General features: G+C 36.1%; 3 protein-coding genes across 3 annotated transcripts; 2 read left to right on the top strand and 1 right to left on the bottom strand.

The window, feature by feature from the left end:
• Positions 1-1624: 1624 nt before the first annotated feature.
• Positions 1625-2155, top strand: LOC114746076 (uncharacterized). The gene has a single exon (XM_028934263.1). It carries the CDS (start codon positions 1625-1627, stop codon positions 2153-2155), a length of 531 nt encoding a protein of 176 aa, XP_028790096.1.
• Positions 2156-4102: 1947 nt separating this feature from the next.
• Positions 4103-5230, bottom strand: LOC114746065 (uncharacterized). The gene is made up of 2 exons (XM_028934256.1): positions 5051-5230; positions 4103-4903 (listed from the first exon to the last, which is right to left on the bottom strand). The coding sequence occupies exons 1-2, from the start codon at positions 5228-5230 to the stop codon at positions 4103-4105; spliced, it is 981 nt and encodes a 326-aa protein (XP_028790089.1).
• Positions 5231-13973: 8743 nt separating this feature from the next.
• LOC114746054 (uncharacterized) lies at positions 13974-15344 on the top strand. The gene has a single exon (XM_028934249.1). It carries the CDS (start codon positions 13974-13976, stop codon positions 15342-15344), a length of 1371 nt encoding a protein of 456 aa, XP_028790082.1.
• The last annotated feature ends 1001 nt before the right edge of the window (positions 15345-16345 follow it).

The following is a 16345-nucleotide window of genomic DNA, read 5'->3' as shown; positions in this document are numbered from 1 at the left end:
GCTTGTGCGCGCGAGATCCTCGTTCTCCTCTAGGCCCATTCACTAGCCCAAGAACACAAGCTTGTATTTATGGACTTGTGCCTTCACTCTCTTGAGCAATGTGGGACTTGTCCTTTTGACACACCCACACAATTTCCAACAATCCCCCACATGTGTCAAAAGGAATGCCATTTGCTGAGTTTCACAAATGGATATAACTGTTGTATCTAGTGGTCCTTTGGACTATGAACTAGACCTAGACCAGTAACACTTAGTACACAGAGATGTCAGTTGTCCTATGGACTATGAACTCACACCTCTTGGACGTATACTAGAGGTATTATCAGTCGGGTTATACCCCCACATTTCTGCTGTTAACGGCATTTTTGCACTTTAATACGGCCGTGCGCGTGCCTGGTGCATAACGAATGCTCTAGAGATTTCACCACGATCTCATAGGAGCGGTCCCACTCCACATTCATAGAGGTGATTTCATTAAGTGTATCTGCAATGAGCACACCGTCCCATAGGACTGTGAAATCATTAAGAGCTTCTGCTCAGCCTCACCAAAATGCATTCTAGCGCTTTCTTACACACCATAGGAAGGGACTAACTGTTTATTTAGTGCTAGCAGAACTAACAAGCGACTTGTTCTTACCTATTGAACCTTCTTCATGGGATCACCAGGCACAAAGGTTGGGTTGCCATCGCTGTTAATTTTGAATTGGCTTTAGTCCCATTCCCCTCAATGTTTCATAAATCCACTAGGTTCACTTCTGACCTCACATAATCGATTGAGATTACTCCATCTTTTAGCAGTTGCCTTATAATATTATGTCTCAATCGAATATGTCTGTTTTTACCATTGAAGGTTTTATTTTTACCCGTAGCTATCGCCGATTGGCTATCACAGTGTAGAGACACTGATGGTGTTGGTTTTTCACCTATTGGAATGTTTACTAAGAAGTTTTTCAACCACTCAGCCTCAGACCCAGCCAACTCCATTGCAATAAACTCAGAATCGCTCGAGGATTTGGTTAGTATAGTTTGTTTGGCTGACTTCCATGTTATTGCACCACCACTGAGATTAAAAATATAGCCACTAGTGGATTTTGTCTCATTTGAGTCTGAAACCCAGCTAGCATCACTGTATCCTTCTAATACAGCAGGAAATCCACTATATAGTATACCATAATTCATGGTACCTCTCAAGTAACTCAATACCCTCAACAAAGCCTCCTAATGCTTACTGTTTGGGCAGTGAGTGTATCTGCTCAACCTACACACAACATAAGCTATGTCTGGCCTGGTATAGTTCATTAAATGCAACAGACTCCCAATGATCTGTGCATATCTAGATTAAGCAACTAGATCTCTTTCATGTTTTGTTGAATGCATATTGGAATCATAAAGAGTGCTAACAGGAGAAACATCATAGTGTTCGAACTTTCTCAAGATTTTCTCAACATAGTGCTCTTGAGAAAGTAGGATACCACATTTATTCCTTATGATTTTAACGCCCAATATAACCTTTGCTTCACCCAAATCTTTCATATCAAAATTTGAAGCAAGAAAACATTTTGTCTCACACACAACATTCATGCTAGTACCGTGTGTTGCAGAAGCTCATGGAGTGACACGATGTATGATACAAGCAGCAAAGTGCCCTTTGAACAGGAGGAAATCTTCCAGACTCAATGACGATATTCCAGAAGAAGACGCCATTAGTGTTTATGTAGACAGGGCCTTTTCCAGAAGAACCCAGGTAGCCGGATGTGGCGGAGTGTTGAGCAGGGGCAACGGTGCAACTATAGAATCCTTTTTATGCCGCATAGAGGGAAGAGATAGCCTCACTGCTGAGATCTGGGGATGCATTTGGGGACTCAGGCGAGCCTGGGACAATGGCTTTCGTATGGTTAGACTCCTTACAGACTGTACCGAGCTGATCTCCCTATGTAACTCAGAAGACGTGCACCTTCATGAAGATGAAAGTTTGATCAGGGAACTGCAAAGCTACTTGCGACGTGATTGGACTGTCCAGCTGAGATACATTAATCGAAATGAAAATAAGGTGGCGGACCTGCTAGCAAAAGAAGCTCTCTCCATGGGCTTTGGTCTACAAATTCTCTCCAACGAGAGCACGGGACATCTGCTCCTTGAGAGGGGCACCCTTTAGTTTTTTGTAATTTTCTCTTAGTTTTTTCTCCTTTCCCTCTTTATCAAAAAAAAAAAATTCATGCTAGTACCAAAAATAAGCATGTCACCCACATATAAGCAAATAATCACACAATCACCATTTACAAGTTTTGTATAGACACAACGTTCTACCTCAACAGTAGAGAAGCCACCACTCAACAAAACTTGGTCTAGCTTTTCATGCCATTGTTTAGGCGCTTGTTTCAAACCATATAAAGAATTAACAAGTTTGCAAACTTTATTTTCTTGCCCAGGAACTATGCACCCCTCAGGTTGGGTCATGTAAATTTCTTCTTCTAAATCACCATTTAAAAAGGCTGTTTTAACATCCATTTGGTGAATAAAAAGCTTGTGAATCGAAGCTAAAGCAATCAGAATTCTAACAGAAGAGATCCTAGTCACAAGAGAAAATGTATCAAAATAGTCAACGTTTTCTTTTTGTGTAAAACCTTTGGCTATCAATCTAACCTTGTATTTGTCAATTGACCCATCTGGAAAATATTTTTTCCTGAAAACCCATTTGCACCCAATAGGTTTCGCTCCTGGGGGCAAGTCAACCAAAACCCATGTTTTATTTTGATTTAAAGAATCTATTTCAGCTTTGATAGCTTCTTTCCAAAACTGAGAATCTGGAGAAGAAATTGCTTCATGAAAATTTTTTGGTTCGCCTTGTAATAGGTATAAAAGTCATCTCCAAAAAAGGTTTCTTTTCTTTGCCTTTTACTTCTCCTTAAATTCTCACTCAAACCATCATTTGAAGTTTTTTCAAAGGAAGAATTTTCAATTCTTTTAGGGACATGTTCAATTTTCAAAGGAAATATATTCTCAAAAAATTCTGCATCTTTTGTTTCAACAATTGTATTGTGATCCAAAAAATCGCTTTTCAAAACCAAAAAACGATAAGCAGCACTTTGTTGAGCATAACCAATAAACATGCAATCAGAAGTTTTCAAACCTATTTTTCTCTTTTTAGAATCAAGTAATAAGACTTTTGCAAGACACCCCCACACTTTTAAGTATTTAAGATTAGGCACAAATCCTTTCCACATCTCATAGCGTGTCTTTTTAGTTTTCTTATGAGGTATTCTGTTTTGCAAAAAACAAGCAGATAACAAGGCCTCTCCCCACAAGTTATTGGGTGCAACAGAAATCACAAGCATAGCATTCATCATTTCTTTTAAAGTTCTATTTTTTCTTTCTGCAACACCATTAGACTTAGGTGAATAAGGAGGAGTTACTTCATAGATTATTCCTTCTTTTTCACAAAACTCATTTAAAGCTAAATATTCCCCTCCTCTATCTGACCTAACTCTTTTAATTCTTTTATTAAGTTGATTTTCTACTTCTGCTTTATACAAAAGAAACTTTTCAAACGCTTCATCTTTATTCCTCAACAAATATACCTTAGTGTATCTAGAAAAGTCATCTATAAAGGTAATATAGTATCTTTTCCCTCCTCTAGTTTCAACCTGTTTTAAATCTCCTAAATCAGTGTGAATTAAGGACAGTAGTTCAGTTTCTCTTTGTGTAGAAAAATGTGTCCTCTTTATTAATTTAGTCTTCGCACATACTTCACATTTGTTTTCAGTATCACTTTTTAGCTCATAAATTAGCCCAAGGTTCTGCAATCTTTTAATATATGATTTATTAACATGTCCTAATCTAGCATGCCACAAATCAAGAGAGTCAATCAAGTAAGCAGAAGAAGATGCATTTTCATTAATTTCAGCAACACTCAAGACAAATAGACCCTGATTACAATATCCCTTCCTAATGAGAACATTATTCTTAGTCATGACAACTTTGTCAGACTCAAAGGACACTCTAACCCCAGCTTTCCTAAGTAGCACCACAGAGACTAAGTTTGCCCTAACATCTGGGACATACAGCACATCATTTAGCGCTAGGGTTTTTCCTAATGTGAGTTTCAGTACCACTTTTCCCTTTCCCTGAACCTTGGTAGTTCGGGAGTTAGCGAGGTAGATGTGGTCTTTCCCTTCTCAAAGGAGGTAAACATCTCTTTATTTGCACAGATGTGCTTAGTGGCTCTTGAGTCCACTACCCATTTCTTCACATCAGTCACAATAAGGGCTTGAGAGACCACTGCAGCTATGACTTCATCATCACTGCCATTATCTCCTTCTACCAAATTCACATTTGGCTTAGGAGGATTATCAACCTTTTGAGTAGCCCTTTTCCTGCATTGCGCTGCATAGTGCCCTAGCTTTCCATAGACAAAACAATTGCCTTTCTTTTTGAATTGGGGGTTAGAGTCCTTGGATTTGTAGTCATATTTCTTATTCTTATTATTTTTGTTTTTGGGATCATACCTCTTGGAGCGCGGTTTCGATTCCACCAAGTTTGCTTTGGCAACTATTTCTTTTCCCTTTACGGCTTGTATGGCCTTTCTGTTTATGTCTTCAATTATTATGTGGGTAATAAGATCTGATAGGGACAGCTGCTTCTGTTTGTGCTTTAACTGCTGTTTGTAGTCACTCCACGTTTCTGGCAGCTTCTCGATCAGTATGCCAGCTACGAACTCATCTGGCAGGTTAATCTTCTCAGCACGCAGCTCCTCCAACAACTTGTGGTACTCGTTGATTTGCAGCTTGATGTCTTTCTCTTCGGTCATCTCCCATTTGTAGAAGTTCCCCACCACAAATTTCTGCTTACCAGCATCCTCAGCAGTGTACTTAAGGATAAGAGACTCCCATATCTTATGTGCTTCCTTATAGACACAATACACAACAAACAGGTCGTTAGATAAAGTACTGATGAGAGTGTGTCTACAAACCTTATTAGCATGTGTCCAAATATCTTTATGGGTTTGATCAGCATCTGGGGCTGGTTCAGACTAAGTAAGAGCAGCAGCCACTCCATGCATATCAAGGACGGAGTAAATTCGCTCCTGCCACAGCCTGAAGTTCCTTCTGTCAAATGTTTCTATTTTAGACGTATCGGGGAACGGCCTAGGAATAGGTACTGCTGCTGGGACAATAGTGACTGGGACAGCATCATTGTCATTCTGACCAGCAGCGTTGCGAGGTTGCTCCATGATGTAAAATACTCTCTCCGTTCCTTATTATAAGAGACAAATAACCAAATTACGTTGATAAAAAAAACAGTTAAAATTAGTTGAGAACAATTAATATATAAAAAGTATAATGTTTTTTTCCAACAATGCCCCCATTAATAAGGAGAGAGAGTATGAGAGAGAATAATTAAATTATTAAAAGAAAGAGAAGTGGGAGGGAGAGGGAATATGAGTTGGAGACAAAATAAATAGGGGTAAAATAGGGAACCAATACCAAAAAATATAGACAACTTTTAAGTGTCTCTTATATATGGGAACATGCCATAAGCATCAATGTCTCTTATAATAAGGAACGGAGGGAGTAGCTCTTAAGATTGTAGGTGACAGCACCTGCAGAAAACTATTAGTCTGAGTCACGTCCTGCGAATGCTGTCCTTAAGAGCTATTCTGCCACCACCGGCAAGTGAGGAAGCAGCACTTCCCAAGATTAAACGGACTCCTCCTGCAAGAACAGGGTGAACAGAATAGCAAAAGAGAAGATATAGATCCAGCGAGGCAAAAAGAATTCTAGAGGAGGGAGAAGAGATGCACGAAAGCTCAAGTACAGGATGCTTGAACCTCATGCAAACTGTGCCTTATATAGGCCTCGAATCAAGAGACGTTGGGCCCTTAATTAACCACGTTAATGGTGATTAAAACATCGGTTACAAACGTTACAGCAATAAAACTGAGTAACGTATACGTTTTGAGCGTTACTGGTAATTAACTCAAACGTTACAGCAATAAAACTGAGTAGCATATACGTTTTGAGCGTTACTAGTAATTAACTTAAACATTACACAAATAAAAATCCGTTAAGCCATATTGATGGAGTTTAAAGAACCAAACGGTAGGCTTTCAAAAATCAAATGTAATAAAATCATGGTTCTTAGGTAGGCTTAAATCATTTCTGGATTTTCCAAAATGCCTCTGACTAAAAGGTGCCCAATTTGCCTTTAACTCACGCGCAGGGGGGATTGTCGGATTTGCACTGCGTTTGCCTCCAGCGGCCCATGCTTGTGCGCGCGAGATCCTCGTTCTCCTCTAGGCCCATTCACTAGCCCAAGAACACAAGCTTGTATTTATGGACTTGTGCTTTCACTCTCTTGAGCAATGTGGGACTTGTCCTTTTGACACACCCACACAATTTCCAACATAATAGATTAGGAAAATTGAAAGGTTATATTTTGATATTATATATTTTCAAATCCCAGAAGGGGATGTGAGATTTATCATCTATTTGCAGAGGAAATATCATTCCCATTATTAATCATCATGAATGTATCCTCCTAAATCCCTTGAATTTGCATGCTTATTGGGCCAAGTAATATGCTTACTTCTCTACTTTCTCAGCTTCTTTGCATAGATCCCTCTCTAGTAGTAAGCCCATTCATCAGATTGCCAAAGAGACCAATTTAATACTCTTAAATAATAAATTTTTGACAAATGTGGGAAAAAAAGTATTGTAAATCCATATGATATACTGCTAAAAATCACTATAAGTGTAGTTAATTCTATATTGAGTGTAGTAAATGTTCTTAAGCTAGATCATTTATCCTTCATTTTAATAAGTGCAAGATAGGGAAAAAATGTTGTAAATTCCTACAGTAAATTGGTGAAAATTACAAGTGTAGTCAATTCCTATTTAAATATACTCTTCTAGTTCTTAATGTAAGGCTTAATGAACTAATTCAAGCAGATTAATCATGCTAGTTAAATTAATTAATATGATATATTTTTTTCTCTAAAACACTCTAAATATTTTTCTTAATTCTCTCATTTTCTCTCCTACTTGATTATTGTTAGAAGAATATTAATAGGATTAATTTGAAAAAAAATTAATAAATATATGACATGTGTCTTACATGTAGTACTAATATCAACTCTCTAATTATGTCATAAATTAAAGATTGAAAGAGTAGTATCCTTAAGCTAAACTCTTCACCATTCATTATATTTAATTTTTTTTATACTCTTCTGGTCCCATTTATATGTCAAAGAGAGAAGATTTTTTTGGTCTTATTTATAGGATATCGAGAGAAATTTTTTGTATGGATATATAATTTCACCATTCATTTATTATCGTGTTGACTTTATTTATATGAGGTATAATATATATTAAATAGGAATAAAGTTGGAAAGTTGTTGAATTTTAAATAAGAGTTAATAAAGTTTAAAAATTTTTTTGGCTTATATAAAACATATTGAAAGTGATTTATAAATAGAACTAGAGAAATAATTTTTTATCAAAACAGTTTGGTAGTGCAATACTCAATAGTTATAAATTTTTTTGGGATTCAAGAGGTGGTGGGGAGTTAAGGCGGAGGCTAGCCATTAGGGGTGAGTATTTGGTTTTTCAGTTCAGTTATCGGTGATAACTGAATTAACCAAATAACCGAATAAAACAAATTTTAAACACTGAACCAAAATTGATAACCAAACTAACCGAAACCGAATTAACCGAATTATTTCGGTTCGGTTAACTGATTAACCGAAATAATTTTAAATTAATAATAATAATAATAATAAAACACAATTACAATCATTAATTAATAAATATTTCATCATTTAATGTGATTTATTACAATAATATTTATTATAACCATATTTATTGAATATATATATTTAAAGAGTTCACATAAACCCATATATATTTATTATAATAATATTTATTAAATATAAATATATAATATATTCATTTTGGTTTTTTCAGTTATAACTGATTTTTTTTACTAATCGAACCGAACACCGAAACCAAATTATGACAAAAATAAAAAATGAATATGTAACCGAAAACTGAAATAACCGAACCGAAAAACCGAAATTAAATTCGGTTCGGTTCGGTTCGGTTTTCGGTTACGGTTCGGTTTTGCTCACTCCTACTAGCCATTAGCCATTGGGGAGCTCCCTTGGGTCAAAAAAAACAAAAAACCATTGGGGAGTCGCAAGTCCTCGACAAGATGGCTGGTTGATGTAATTCTTTTTTCCTCCCCTCAAGGGAGAGGCATTTTCATCTGTTTGGCTAAGTACTAAAATCCCAGTTAGGTATTTCAACGAATTGGAATTATTGCCTTGGTTATTAATATAAGAATTATTTAGAAATTTAATTATAAAATTTTTATTTACTTTGTTTCTAATATTTATTTATTTTGTCTCTAAGTAATTTCTATAATACTTGCACAAATTAAAAAGCTTAAAGGATAGTGTCAATATATATAATTAATAGAAGTATTTTAAGAAAAGTAATACTCTTCTAATCCTTAATATAGGACCTGATTGTTAAGTTAATTTTGATCCTAAATATAAGATCTATTTCTCATATTTATTAATTTTTTCTAAATTACCTCTATAGATACTTCTTCAACCATAATCAAATAAGTAAATAATAGAGGATATTAAGAAAGATAATTATGGTGTTTTAGGAAAAACATGTCATATTTGTTATAATTAACTAATTTACTTAACCTCTTTAATCTAATCAAATTAGTTAAATATGTCTTATATTAAGGAACAGATGAGTATTTATTTATTATAAATAATGTATTTAACTAAACTTTTTAACATGCACAGATTAGTTATTTAGCAAAAGTATGTAAATTTAGCACTTGTTTTGATAATTTAAAGTTCTTCTTCCAACATTTTCTCTTATTATTTTCTTCCAATTTGTCTGAAAGGAAATTGATGGGACGACACCGTATTGACTTTTCGACTACGCAATCATTGATCCAACAAGCATGGCCTTTAGGTATGGTCCCAACTCCCACGTAATCATCATTTGAACCCACAAAGAGGGTTTTCACATTGGAACTTCCCCCCTTTCATTTTCCAATCTATTTTCAGGGCCCACTCCTCTTTGTTGTTGCTGTCCTCGACAATTTGTTTTGGTCGGTTTCAATTCAATTATTGATCTTAATTGACGCTAACTCTATTTAACTGAATTTTTAATTGAGAAAATCTCTCAAAAAATACTTTTAAATTTCAAAATTTCAAATTAATCTTATTTATTATACTTTAATAATAATTGATTATACTTAAAAAACAAATGACAACATATTTTTATAGTGATTTCTTTTTTTTTAAGAGAATTTTTCTTTTTAATTTTCATATTATAATTATTAACATTACTTATAGTTTATTTCCTTGTATTTAAATTTTTCTTATTATCATCATCTACATCAAAGAAAATTAACCTATAAATCTTTATAATTTACCTCAATTTTAAGTAAGATTCCCTGTAATTTATTTTACTTAATTTGGATCCTTATTATTGACAAAAAATTTTCATCTATAGGCTTTTCGAATATCCATAACAAATCAAGTTATAAGAACCTGATTCAAACAAAATAATCTACAAGAATATGATTCAAAGTTGAGGTCAACTATAAGCATTTATATAGCCAAAAAAAAAAAACACTATAACCATTACGAATTAATTTTTCACTACTACTACTACTACTATTATTATTATTATTATTGAGTAAAATATTCTTATTACCTTATAGTTTGTATCAATTACACAGACGTCCTTTTTATTTTAAAAACATACAGTTTAATCCCATCAAAATATTCTAAACAAAATTCTGAAATATTCTTCTCAAATGAAATTTATTTTATTTTATTTACCATTTTATCCCTCATTCCAATAAATTCCTAAATTACATTTTTACAGTTACATAAATTTCATTTAGTTAAGACAAATATAAAAGACCTAATTAAAATTTTAACTAATATTTTCAATAAATATATATACTTGATTAAATATGTTTATAAACTTTTGTAACAAAAATGTGTTTAAAAGTTTTGAATTATAAATTTAAATAATTTATATCATTTAAATTTTATGATAAACAAATACTATGTATTTGAAATATGTTTTTACAATTTCAAAAAAATCAAAGTAAATAACTTTAATGAATGTAATAAAAAATTAAAATTATAAAATTTTATGATTTAAATCAAAATTAGTAAATTTTATAACATTAGGAATTTTAAAAATATGTGTATTAAAATTATTTTTTGATTTTATAAAAAATATTTTGAAAAATATAAAGGTCTAAATAATTATTATGTTAAAGATGAGCATTTTGGTCAAAAAGTAATTTAAAGTCAAATTTAACAGTTAATTAACGGTTTGGATAGATGGAAATGGAATCTTAAACATAGAAGGGCTATCTGTGTAACATAATTTTTAATTTTAAAGGAGGTTTATATGTATATATATGTAAAATGAAAGGAATTTTTTTATAATTGAGATAAAATAGAATGGTGATTGGTGTATTTTACTCCATTAGAGTAATAGTAGTAGTTGTTGATATTTTTTTTCTGGGTAAGCTAGTTGTTGATATTCTTGTTTGGCATGAATTCCTTTTTTTTATTGTTAAGGTAAATAGGGATGAAAATAAGCCACACAAGGCCAAGTTTTGGTCAAATAGGCTTAAGCCTGTAATGAGAGTTTAAAGTCTGATCTTGAGCCTGAGTCTGAGCCTCTGTGTGTGTGTGTGTACGTGTGTGTGTGCGTGCGTGCGTGCGTGCGTGTGTTTTTAGCTCAACCTTGAGCTTTTGAAAAGCCTTGCAGGCCTGAAATGTTTTTAAAGATCTACTTACAATGTAGGTCTTTTAAAAGATCTCACATTTTCTAGTTTTGAAGGTTGTAAATAAGCTTTGAGCCTACTAAGTGCCTATTTGTTTTAGTGTTTCCATGGACAAAAAGTAGCTTATTGGGTCAAAATGCGCGATAGAGCAGATTGAAAGAAGCTGGAAGTGTTTGTTATGGCTTAAAAACAATTTAGCTTCTGAATAAAAAGCCACTATAAGTCATAAGCTAAAATTTAGAGCTTATCACTTTTAAGAAGTAGAGAGAGAAGATGAAAAAAGTTGGGTCCCACTCTTTAAAATAATTTATCTTAAATTACATTATACTATCTTACTTATATTCAAACTTAGACTTATCTTTTTTCAAGTACAAAATATAACTAATTTGTAAATATTAAAAAAATTAATTTAATTAATTATATGTAATAAATGGATATTATTTTTTATAAAATACTCCCACAAATCGTGTGCATTAACATGTGTAATCACTTACGGGCAAAATAGATAAATATTGAAAACAAAATGAATTAAGATTTTATATTTATAATCAAACATGACACCTTTTCTGTAGAAGCTAAAAATGGTAATATAGTTGGCGAATATGATCAGGCTGAAACTAGTCAACCATCGTCTTCAAATATTATATCACAATTTTCATCGCATATGAATCGCATCCATGATGCAATCAGATACCAAATTATCTATAGTTTATTAGTTAATTAATTATGTAATATTATTTCATTTCACCTCGTCACAATACAATGAATTGGAGTTCAAAACATTTTTATCTATTCAAATTATGTTTTGCTTTATATTTGCAATATTTTTTTATTTCTCTGATGTTTTTAAATTTAATTCACTTATTAAATTTCACTTCTTCATATTAGATTAATTTAAATTCATTATATTATCTTTTTTTTTTTTCATGTTTCACTTTATATTTAAAATATTTTTTATGATTTCTCTAAAATTTTAAAATTTAATTTACTCAGTAAATTTGACTTCTTCATATTAAGTTATTTTAATTTCGTTGTATTATGTGAAATTATTTTTTTTTATCATGTTTCATTATTTATTAAAACTCATACATATTTTGGTTATTTTATAACCAAACTTACTTTTATTCAACTATAATCCAGACAACCTTTTATTAATCTCACTTTTGCAAACTAGCTTTTCTAAACTCAAACCCAAACACAATCAACTTATTCAATTTAGTTTTTACTAACTTCAATTTTTCATCAGCTACTTTTCTAATAAGCTACTTTTCCAATCGTTGATCCGAACGGATTCTAAATCTACACAAATGTAGGCTTTTGATACACTTAAAAACCTACATATATTAAAGGTAATCGCCATGGAGGAAACCCCTCTTGCTGTGGCCGTCTCAAAGGAGGAGGCCGACGTTCTGGCTCGTAATCGCAAGAAGGTGAGGATGGGTAATACGGTGCTTGTCACTGATCGCTCGGCAGTCCCTAGGGTAGAGGATTGGATGACTGATGAGAATGTGGTTAACCCCGAGATTGCGGATCTGCCACGGCAGTCGTATAAGGAAGCTTGTGCGAGAAACACTTTGGCCAAGGACCCTGTAGAGGATGAGGACTGGTGGACTGGGGATGGATGGAAATCACGTCTGAGAGTGGAACAAACGGAGAAGGGTCCTAATGTTATTATCCTACCGGAGTACCAGAAGCAACTGGCTTCAAAGTGGGCAACGTCGTTGTTCGTTCGCTTGCTGGGCCGTATGGTCCGCGAGGACTACCTTGGAAATAAGTTGCAACAGTTATGGGGTCGTCACGGTGAAGTAGAAACCTTGGAGATAGGATCTGGTTTCTTTCTTGTTCGTCTGAGTAACGAACAGGACTACGAATTCGCTCTTACAGAGGGTCCTTGGATGATTTTTGACCACTACCTCGCTATCCAACCTTGGCAACCAGACTTTGATCCAGATGCAAGTGAGGTCACGAAGATTGCTGCTTGGATCAGAATTCCAAAGTTTCCAGTAGACTACTATGAACCGGGTATCTTGCATGTCGTGGGAAGCCAAATAGGAAGAGTCCTCAAGGTGGATAGAAACACCCTCTGACACGTTAAGGGACGCTTTGCTCGTATATGTGTTGAACTGGATCTTACAGTGCCGCTTCTGCCGTCGATCCTCATCAATGGGAAGGAGAAGAAAGTCGTATATGAGGGGTTACACTCCATATGTTTTAGTTGCGGCAGATACGGACATGATTCTGATCACTGCACCAGTCATTCTCAGAAGCCACCAACTTCATCGGAAGGGACAGAGTCAAACTCTACACTGGGCAATGAGGGAGTTACACCAGCGTTAAAGAATCCTCAGGAGACGAACTTCGGCGACTGGATGGTAGCCCCACGGCGGAGACGGCCCCAACGGCCCCAACAGGCAGTAGGTGAGGATCATGGGCGTGATTCACGACGTGAATATCGCGGAAAATCAAAAGAGATTAATGGTGGTTCACGGTTTACGGTGCTAACTGACAATATCGGAGAAGATTCTGGTCAGTTGGAAAAGAGCAATCCGGAGCAGGATTTGGACCGAGATTCTCGCAATAGTAGTATCTTTAAGGAGTCGGAGGTTAAAAGGCACTACAAAATCCGTAATATTGGCAATGAGCTGGAATGGCAAAAAAAGAAGAAGCTGGGAGTACAAAAAAGCGGGCTCAAAACCGTGGGTGTGGGCCGAAGAAATTCAGTAGTTAGCCCAATGGAAGCCTACATGTCTATTAAAAATAAGATGGATCAACAGGGCCCTCCTAATCAGGCCTCCACCAGTCAGATATCGAATGTTGAGGCCCCCCATCATAGCAAGCAGTCTGACATGAACATTTCAATGGAGAATAAATATACAGATCACCGGATTGTAGCACTCAACGAACCCCCACGAGACTATGTTCTTCCAACTTCGTCTATCTTGGCTATTAAGAGTGCTGCTTCGAATCCGATAGACCCAGGCGCTGTGGAGGGACCGGTTATTTTCATACACTCAAACCCACTTGTTGATGATAACGACGTGGAGATGCTTGTGGGTGGAGAAACTTCACGCACGACTGCCGAGTTGTAGGACACCCTCTGTCGGACTTGTTCCCCTTCTATCTTACTTGTTATAATGAATCTGATGATCTGGAATTCTCGAGGTGCAGGTGGGCCCTCATTTCGTCGCCTTCTTCAGGACTTGAAACTGAGATATAAATTGACGTGCTTGGCTCTCATGGAACCTAGACAAGCAGGGGATAGAGCTGAATTAATAGCCCAGAAGCTTGGGTGGTCCAATATGTACGTGGTGGAAGCAAGGGGTTTTAGTGGTGGCATATGGCTTTTTTGGGAAGATAAAATACACTTCTCTGTATTATCAGCAGGAGAGCAGTTCGTGCATGGCCTGGTGAAAGACGGCAGTAATGAGGATTGGTTTCTTACATTAGTATATGGGCACCCAAATGCCATCCTCCGCAGAGGTCTCTGGGAGTCACTCTCCTCTATTCAAAGGTCCATGAATGGCAAATGGGTAGTGGGAGGGGATTTTAATGCGGTTCCTCACCGTGATGACCGCTCTGGGCTTCGCACAGGCATGAACGGTAGAGTAGAGAGACAATTCCAAGATTGGATCACTGCTAGCAGCTTGCTTGATATTGGGTTTTCCGGACCTCACTTTACTTGGGGGAGAGGGTCAAGCCAGAGTAGAATAGATAGAATTCTTGTCAATGACTTATGGACTGAATGTTTCCCGGATGCTTCGGTTATCCACCTTCCAAAGTTCAAATCGGATCACTGCCCACTTTTACTCAGAACTAAGAAAGTTGCCTCGGTCTCACCCAATGAGCGGCCCTTTCGCTTTTTTGCCCCTTGGGTCCTTCACGAGGAGTTTGGGAACTTTGTTAAAGACAATTGGGCAATGAAGGGGGACTGGAACTCAGACGTCCATGACTTCAAGGCTGCTTTATCTCGGTGGAATGTACAGGTCTTCGGACATGTTCAACGCACCAAAGGAAAACTTTATAGAAGATTAGAAGGCCTTTCGCGCAAATCTGCCTTGTCTGGTTTACCCGAAAACTTAGAAAGGATTCAGAAGGAACTTTGGTATGAGTTGGAGAAAATACTCTCGAAGGAAGAATTAATGTGGCAGCAATACTCTCGAGCACAATGGTTTCTGCAGGGTGATCGCAATTCACGTTATTTCCACATAAGAGCGACCAGCAGGCGAAAACGGAACCGTATAGAGGCCTTGAGACTAGAATCAGGCATTTGGTCCTACGACCTCAAGGAAATCATGGATATGGGATGTCATTTTTTCAAGGCGTTATACACAGAGAATGGAGAAGGGTCACCGTCTCTTGAGTTTGGGATGAAATATCCAACTATAGATGCTGTGCATATTAATACCTTGGGGAAAGAGGTGGAGGATACAGAAGTCAAGCGAGCTCTTTTTGATATGGGCCCACTGAAGTCCCCTGGGCCCGATGGCCTAAATCCTCTCTTCTAACAAAGTCAATGGGATACGGTAGGAGGAGATGTTGTCCATCTGGTGAAGCGAATATTTCTAGAACCGAGTCTTGTACGAGAAATTAATGGTACCCACATTGTGTTGATTCCTAAAGTAGATCATCCTGAGACAATACGAGATTTCCGGCCAATCAGCTTATGTAATGTAATTTACAAGCTTGTAACGAAGGTTATTTCCAACAGATTGAAGCCTATCATGCCTCTAGTGGTGGCTCCAAATCAGTGTAGCTTCGTGAGCGGAAGACAAAGCTCTGATAACATTATTCTCGCTCAGGAAATCATCCACTCTATGCGCACCATGAAGAAAAAACAGGGATTTATGGCCATAAAAATTGATCTTGAGAAGGCTTATGACAGAGTTCGCTGGTCATTTATTTTTGACTGCTTGAAGGAGCTGAATTTCCCAGAGAACTTGAACCGGGTTATACAGGAATGCGTCTCTTCTTCTTATATGAGAATTCTTTGTAATGGGTCTACTACTGAAGAGTTTAGCCCGTCTCGCGGAGTTAGGCAAGGGGATCCTTTATCCCCATACCTCTTTGTCCTCGTCATTGAAAGATTGGGCCATCTTATTCAAACTGCAATTCACGATGGAGACTGGCAACCTTTTAGACTTAGCAAGAAAGGTACTCCTGTATCTCATTTATTTTTTGCTGATGATTTAATTCTGTTTGCAAGAGCAGATATGGAGCAAGCAGGAGTCATTAAGGCCATTCTTGATGATTTTTGTGAGATCTCTGGACAAAAAATCAATGCAGCTAAATCTAGGATTTTTTTCTCCAACAACGTCAACCATACACGGCGCACGGAGATCAGTGACTTTTTGAACTTTTCACCTTCATCTGATCTAGGAAAATATCTGGGTATGCCCATTCTACACAAGAAGGTATCTACAGCAACTTATAAATTCATCCTTGACAAGATGGATGCTCGGTTATCGAGTTGGAAGGCCAATACATTATCTCTAGCAGGGAGACATAC

This window comes from Neltuma alba, unplaced genomic scaffold (genome assembly GCF_004799145.2).
Source record: "Neltuma alba isolate B1F8T4 unplaced genomic scaffold, ASM479914v2 tig00000799_pilon, whole genome shotgun sequence".
Taxonomy (NCBI): Eukaryota; Viridiplantae; Streptophyta; class Magnoliopsida; order Fabales; family Fabaceae; genus Neltuma; species Neltuma alba.
This window is presented reverse-complemented; position numbering and strand designations above follow the sequence as displayed.